This window comes from Salvelinus fontinalis, chromosome 31 (assembly GCF_029448725.1).
Source record: "Salvelinus fontinalis isolate EN_2023a chromosome 31, ASM2944872v1, whole genome shotgun sequence".
Taxonomy (NCBI): domain Eukaryota; kingdom Metazoa; phylum Chordata; class Actinopteri; order Salmoniformes; family Salmonidae; genus Salvelinus; species Salvelinus fontinalis.
Genome location: NC_074695.1, coordinates 41719516 through 41727885, shown reverse-complemented (window position 1 = coordinate 41727885; position 8370 = coordinate 41719516). Strand labels below are relative to the sequence as shown.

Below are 8370 nucleotides of genomic sequence, written 5' to 3'. Positions count from 1 at the left end.
TATTTCATTGTTTCCTATTTAACACAAAACAACCACAGAATACACCAAACTATAGACAATACAACCAATAAAATACAAAAACAATAGCCAAACCAATACCAAACAAACAAAAAATGAATCATAAAAACCAAGTCCATAGGGAGATATTTTTTTTCTTCTAATAAGTGATACTTCATTGCCATGGTACGTACCGTTAAAGAGGCACTTTGCAGTTGAAACAATAATAAAGTACCTTCCCCGCCCTTGTTTCCATAAAAAGATGAGAGATGGGGCTGGCAGGGTTGGGTATGTTACTTTCTAAATGTAATCTGTTATATGTACTAGTTTACCTGTCCAAAATTGTAATCAGTAACATAATTTTTGGATTACCCCGACGCAGTAACGTAATCTGATTGCTTTCAGTTAATTTTGGAATACTTTCCCCTTATGAGGCATTAGAATTGGACAAAATGGATCCATCAAACACATTTGGTGTGTCATCATAGTGGTCTCTGATTTGTGGTCAGACTTGTGGCCTGCTGGAGGTCATTTTGCAGGGCTCTGGCAGTGCACCTCCTTGCACTAAGGCGGAGGTACCGGTCCTGCTGCTGGGTTGTTGCCCTCCTACGGCCTCCTCCACGTCTCCTGATGTACTGGCCTGTCTCCTGGTAGCGCCTGCATGCTCTGGACACTACGCTGACAGACACAGCAAACCTTTTTGCCACAGTTCGCATTGATGTGCCATCCTGGATGAACTGCACTACCTGAGCCACTTGTGTGGGTTGTAGACTCCGTCTCATGCTACCACTAGAGTGAGACCACCGCCAGCATTCAAAAGTGACCAAAACATCAGCCAGGAAGCATAGGAACTGAGAAGTGGTCTGTGGTCACCACCTGCAGAATCACTCCTGTTGTGGGGGGTGTCTTGCTAATTGCCTATAATTTCCACCTTTTGTCTATTCCATTTGCACAACAGCATGTGAAATTTATTGTCAATCAGTGTTGCTTCCTAAGTGGACAGTTTGATTTCACAGAAGTGTGATTGACTTGGAGTTACATTGTGTTGTTTAAGTGTTCCCTTTATTTTTTTGAGCAGTGTATTAAGTGGCATTGTTTAAATTGGCTAGTGATATATTTTTTACATGTATGGCAGCAGCCACTCAATGTTAGTGGTGGCTGTTTAACAGTCTGATGGCCTTGAGATAGAAGCTGTTTTTCAGTCTCTCGGTCCCTGCTTAGATGCACCTGTACTGACCTCGCCTTCTGGATGATAGTGGGGTGAACAGGCAGTGGCTCGGCTGGTCGTTGTCCTTGATGATCTTTATGGCCTTCCTGTGACATCGGGTGGTGTAGGTGTCCTGGAGGGCAGGTAGTTTTCCCCCGGTGATGCGTTGTGCAGACCTCACTACCTTACGGGAGCCTTACGGTTGTGGGCGGAGCAGTTGCCGTACCAGGCGGTGATACAGCCCGACAGGATGCTCTCGATTGTGCATCTGTAAAAGTTTGTGAGTGCTTTTGGTGACAAGCCACATTTCTTCAGCCTCCTGAGGTTTGGCTCAGTTGGTAGAGCATGGCGCTTGCAACGCCAGGGTTGTGGGTTCAATTCCCACGGGGGGACCAGGGTTCAATACCCACGGGGGGACCAGGATGAATATGTATGAACTTTCCAATTTGTAAGTCGCTCTGGATAAGAGCGTCTGCTAAATGACTTAAATGTAATGTAAATGTTGAAGAGGCACTGCTGCGCCTTCTTCACCACGCTGTCTGTGTGGGTGGACCAATTCAGTTTGTCCGTGATGTGTACGCCGAGGAACTGAAAACTTTCTACCCTCTCCACTACTGTCCCGTCGATGTGGATAGGGGGGTGCTCCCTCTGCTGTTTCCTGAAGTCCACGATCATCTCCTTTGTTTTGTTGACGTTGAGTGTGAGGTTATTTTCCTGACACCACACTCCGAGGGCTCTCCCCTCCTCCCTGTAGGCCGTCTCGTCATTGTTGGTAATCAAGCCTACCACTGTAGTGTCGTCTGAAAACTTGATGATTGAGTTGGAGGCGTGCATGGCCACGCAGTCGTGGGTGAACAGGGAGTAGAGGAGAGGGCTCAGAACGCACCCTTGTGGGGCACCAGTGTTGAGGATCAGCGGGGTGGAGATGTGGTTACCTACCCTCACCACCTATAAACTATATTCTTCAGGAATCAATGGGTACATAGCATTAATTTATAAGTAAAAAAATAGATGTACAGATGTAGGATACTAATTTTATCAACCTGTTACATGAGAACTTTCCTGAAATGCAGGAAATGTAAAACTTGTAGTGTATTTGAGGTTTAAAAAGGCTTCTGAAGTTTGTAATTTCCACTTCTAAATTTCAGACTTGATTTTCACATTTTTTAAGTAGGCAAGTCAGTTAAGAACAAATTCTTATTTACAATGACAGCCTACCCCAGCCAAACCCGGACGACACCCTATGAGACTCCCAATCACGGATGGATGTGATTCAGCCTGGATTCAAACCAGGGACTGTAGTGACACCTCTTGCACTGAGATACTGTGCCTTAGACCACTGTGCCACTCAGAAATTGCTGCAGGCTTATTTTCCTGCTGTAGCAAACTGGCTCAAACTAAGATCCAACATCAATAGCAACTACAGATTGCCCCTTTAAGGAAAAGAAGAATTGTCCCAAATATTTTTTGAGTCTATTATTTTTATAGGCTTTTGTCTAGAATAATTTTATAAGATTATGTTTTATCAACATAATCATCCATTCTGTGAACACTGGCTCATTAGAGCTTTTACAATATTTGACAACCAGCCTTAACATCGACACAATACCCAAACATAGTATCTTCTGTCTGGTTAATGTCTTGCTTGCCTGTCCCCTTGGTCAAGAAAATATGATAGATCGTTGGTTGTATCTTAGAAAATGAAATACAATCATTTATTTTAAGATATGAAGCAAATCCTTTAGATGCAGAGCAAATTTCTATGCAACCAGACAATGAAGTATGATCTCATCTCATTTCAATTCAAAGAAGCGTAGCTCAGGATATTTAGCAATCAAAACAACTCTCAAACGCTACATACATTACCATAAATTGCTCATTTCATTAGCACCAACATAGATTTTATTATTGTTATTGACAAGTTGATAAGTCAGTGTTCTTTCAAGGTGACTTCCCTGCAGGGATCACTGGAGCCCTATCAAGTGAAAATCGGCTAATGTATTTCCCCCATACAGTGTAGGTTGAGCATGTAAATAAATGATAAATGTCAGTGTAGCGTGGTGTTTGGCACCCTGGGTCAGAGCATGATGTTTGGCACATACAGGGCTGTGAGGGAGGGTGGTGCCATGGAAAAGCAGACAGCCTGGCAGGCACACAGGACACACACTGCAAATGTCATCCCACTTTCCGACAGTCTGTTCTCCAAGTGTCCAAAGCATCCAACACCATAGGGAGCAGCTGTGACATCTGTAGTTGCATGTTGGCAGGTGTGACTGTGCCCGCTGGCTGTTGGCCAGGAGTGGGTCACTGTCAAGGACAGAAAGCTTGGGCCCATATGGGGAGTGCCACTGTGGAAAGTTAGACAGGCAGGCAGACACTGGGCATATTGAGGATTGGTGGTGTGATAAAAAATGATACACAGTAGGACCCTAACCAGTGCATTTGCGCTTTCGAGGATGTAGTATAATGTGCCTTCTGAGAAATGGGACACACTTACCCAGATTATGTGGCAGAAATAAAGGAGTATTTGAGTGTCCTCAGATGAGGAAATCCCTAATCTAGTAGAGATAAATTGCAGCTACATCTGTTACATTGCCAGATGTACGTATATATCCGGATTTCCAAGCAGTTTGTTTACATTCGATAGTAAAGAATAAAAGTCCTCTCTCAGAAAGCGGCAGGGTAGCCTAGTGGTTAGAGCGTTGGACTAGTAACCGGAAGGTTGCGAGTTCAAATCCCCGAGCTGACAAGGTACAAATCTGTCGTTCTGCCCCTGAACAGGCAGTTAACCCACTGTTCCTAGGCCGTCATTGAAAATAAGAATTTGTTCTTAACTGACTTGCCTAGTTAAATAAAGGTAAAAAAAAAAAAAAAAAAAAAAAAAAAAAAGCACACATGACCCCAGAATGTTCTAGTGGGTGAAAGAAAACTGTTCATGGACAACTTGAAATCAAGCGTTCTTAGCCTTGTATTTGGAAATGTAATTACAATAATATTGTGTTCTGATAAAAGACTAAACAGACTTCAGGAAAATGCTCACCAATTCCCTCAGAAAAATAGCTTTGCAAAAACAAACAAACAAGTAACATTGTTCGACAAAACCCTAGAGTGGTCTCTACTCCCCCCTTCTGTTCAATGTGTTCTTTACAGACTAAGGACCAGATTTCCAAACTGTTGGCACAAAATTATTTTACAGTTAGTTTACAGTTGAGGAAATAATATTTAATGCAAGATAAAGGGAAAAGGTGCTTTAAGAAAATACAAGTTCTTTGAATGTAACCTTTTTTTATTTATAGAAGACAGTTGCTACCGGCTTCCAGTTTGTTGTCGTAATTGTTGTTTTATTTTGTTTGTTCTTTTTTTTATTTTATAAAATAGACAAATAACAATATTACAAATAATTAAAATTGTTACATCATTCACAGGGTTACAGTCAATGTACATTTGTACAGAAAATGAAACGTCCCAATGCAATCACAGTGGTTAGGACTGGAGGGGGGGACAAAAGGACGGAGGACAAAAGTGAAAGAGTGTGAAAAAGGTACGATAAAGGTACTATAAAGGTATAGAGGTATGGTAATAGCGCAGGTTTAACATGGGACCAGCAGAGGGAATGAGCTTAGCACAGTGTACAGTGTTTGAGTTATTTTTAAACACCTAAAATGACAAAAAAAAGTAAATGTGCTCATATAGAGGTCACAGCTATATTGAGTTACAGTAGAAGCGTCCATTTTGGTTTATTTTGTTTGCAAATGGCACGCACTCAGAGATGGCAGGCTCTGAGTGTATTTGTTGACAGCAGCAAAACAGTTTTTGTATGATTTTTTGTTGTTGTTACAAATCATATTTGTAGGATTGTCTTCCTTCATTTAGAAATTCAGATCTTGTATAGTACATTGCCTCCCCTCTTGTTGCGGCAGGCCTATAAAACAAAGTAAAATAATAGTGTCTGGGGCTATCCTGCATGATCAATTAACATAGCTTTCCACACATGGACATAATTCCACATAATGCACACTATACCCAGCTGAGAAGCTATTGATAGAGAATAATACGATGAGGACAATGTATTTGGGAAGAACATACTCCTTTTTATCGAAATTGGAAATGACTTCCCTATTTCCATATTCATACCTATTAAGTGCTACAGTATGTGAGATGACCTATGGAATGACTGATGGTGATTTATCCATGAAGTGCGGAGACAATGGAAGCATGCAAACACTATCGCACTCAAAGAACAGAGGGTTGCATCATCCTGGTTTGACTAGTGTCTATTTATTTGAATTAACATTTTTGTTTCTAATCCCTGAACCTCAAGTACAGTATGTTATGGATGGAGTATAAATGTGTAAACTTGTGATTTGTACTGGCACAATATGAAAAAGAGCTATACCCTATTTCTCAGTACAAAAACAAAACAAAATGACCTTTCATCCATTTCTTTAAAAAGTCCCCACTTTTCTCTGTGACGAATCATAAACACGTGTCCTAACTTTTGAAAAATGAATGGCAACGGTATATACATATGTCAATATGAACGCTGTGTATGACCCCAGATCACGTGACAATTCACAGCTCCATCAAAGGTGATCATAGGTAGCAATATAAAAACAAATCACAAAATATCATTATAAAACACATTTAAAAACAAAACCAAACAACAACAGTGTTCCGTGAAGTCTTTTAAATACCAGCAGGCTCCCTTTGGAATCCTTTCCCAACTGGTTGGAGCTTCAGAGGCTGTCATTTTGTGCAAGTACAGTATAGTACACCTGGCTGCATAACCTACTGCAGCCATTTTGTATGTACCATAAATGGAAGGACAAGTGCTTTTTCATGACGGAGCCAAAATATATATTCACACGAGATCCTTTAAACATAGAGGAGGACAAAGGGAAAGTGAAATCTAAACTTTGCACACAACACTTTTGTAATGGAAGAATTTATGGAAGTGCCCATCCTACTTCTTTATTAAGGTGCACATACAAATATTTTAAAAGCAAATACCAACTGAGTCACCGAAACAAAGACTGCACGGAGCGGAACTCCAAAACAGTGAAAATGGCCGACATGGTTCAGTGGCTATGGCAGCCTGTGATTCCCAGAAGAGAAAGAGACAATGACATGCACAGTACAGTACTTTTATATTATGTTTCATTTGGGCTGTTGGAAGAAATGTGTGTTCAAAGTTCAAGAGAACGGAAGTGAAGGTAGGTAGCAAACAGTAATATAATCACAACAATTTTCAAACTGTCAAATGAGAGCATTATGCACAAGGATGGTAAGTTTGTTCTCACGGGACAGACTCTTCCCGAAGATGAGTCATTTCATTTCACATCCATTAAGTCCATGGAACTGTATGGGAGTCTGACACTTGTCCTATTCACTATCCAGTACATCATACACTCCGTTCAGAGTACTGGTCCTACTGTTAAAGTCACTGATACCCTCAGAATCTCAATGTGAAAGATGTGAGTAAAGTTATATGTCTTGTCCCAACCTTCTCTTAATAGCCCTTTTAATGGGCCGTCTGTTGATGAGTTTTAGTCTGGGGACCAGTAGAAATCATATCCAACCAAAAGACTGTAAACAATGTCATACTACAAAAACAAGGAGGGGCTGCAGCCGTGCAATCCAACTGCAGTTGGAGACTGGACAAAATCTGAACAGAGTCTGGACAGTCGTAGACTCAGCACAGCTAGAGACAAACTGAACATAGGAGGGGCAGTGGTTGTGGACACGCTGAGCACGGCTGCAGACTGACCATAAAGTACAGGCTGCCGACTGTTGACTGAACTCACGGGAGTGCGATCTAGAGAAGGGAGGCTGATGGGGATGGGGGTCACAGTCTGACCGGGAGACCAGGCTGGAGGTCCGGTCCAGTCCAGTGTCCTCCCCGTCTAGACATCAGAGGTCAGACCTCAACGGAGGTGATCTGATTCATCTGGGCCCGCATAGACTGGACACTGTTAAGGATCTTCTTCTGGTGGCCCACTAGGGTCACCCCTACTCGGAGGATGTCCCTGTGGAGAGAGAGAGCAGTCAGTGACACAACACTGTGTCTATGACACATTTAGCACAGTCCAGGACATATTTAGTACAGTCCAGGACATATTTAGTACACTCCAGGACACATTTAGCACAGTCCACCAGGACATATTTAGCACAGTCAAGGACACATTTAGCACAGTCTACCAGGACACATTTAGCACAGTCTAGGACACATTTAGCACAGTCCAGGACACATTTAGCACAGTCCAGGACATATTTAGTACACTCCAGGACACATTTAGCACAGTCCACCAGGACATATTTAGCACAGTCAAGGACACATTTAGCACAGTCCAGGACACATTTAGCACAGTCCAGGACACATTTAGTAGAGTCCAGGACACATTTAGTAGAGTCCAGGACACATTTAGCAGAGTCCAGAACACATTTAGTACAGTCCAGGACACATTTAGTACAGTCCAGGACACATTTAATACAGTCCAGGACACATTTAGCACATTCCGGGACACATTTAGCACATTCCGGGACACATTTAGCACAGTCCGGGACACATTTAGCACAGTCCAGGACACATTTAGCACAGTCCAGGACACATTTAGTACAGTCCAGGACACATTTAGCACAGTCCAGGACACATTTAGCACAGTCCGGGACACATTTAGCACATTTCAGGACACATTTAGCAGTCTGGGGAGGTTCACTTACTCCATGGTCATTTGGGAGACCACGTCGAAGCTGGTGAATTCCTCGTTGGCAAAGTTCTCCTTGTACTGGCCCATCTTGATGGCATCCAGCCACTCGTCCACGGTGCTGAAGCTGGAGAAGTCAGGCGTGCTGCGGTCCAGCAGAGGTAGGTGAACACTAGGAACAGGAGAGGAACCCAGTGAGAACCCAAACCAAATAACAACCCAGTGAGAACCCAAACAAACCCAATGACAACCCAGTGAGAACCAAACAAACCCAATGACAACCCAGTGAGCACTCAAACAAACCCAATGACAACCCAGTGAGAACTCAAACAAACCCAATGACAACCCAGTGAGAACTCAAACAAACCCAATGACAACTCAGTGAGAACTCAAACAAACCCAATGACAACCCAGTGAGAACTCAAACAAACCCAATGACAACCCAGTGAGAACTCAAACAAA

The 8370-nt window shown here is 42.5% G+C and overlaps 1 protein-coding gene across 4 annotated transcripts in view; it reads right to left on the bottom strand.

Annotated features, from left to right (window-relative positions):
* Positions 1–4154: 4154 nt before the first annotated feature.
* The window catches only part of LOC129830271 (ephrin type-B receptor 2-like), a 69554-nt gene continuing 65338 nt past the window's right edge, over positions 4155–8370 (bottom strand). For all 4 annotated transcript variants that reach the window (XM_055892722.1, XM_055892725.1, XM_055892723.1 and 1 more), the window contains exons 14-15: positions 7925–8080; positions 4155–7230 (exon numbers count right to left, since the gene is read on the bottom strand). In XM_055892722.1, coding sequence (XP_055748697.1) covers positions 7122–7230; positions 7925–8080 — 265 coding nt within the window. In that variant the 3' untranslated portion in view covers positions 4155–7121. The remainder of the gene's footprint in view (positions 7231–7924; positions 8081–8370) is intronic.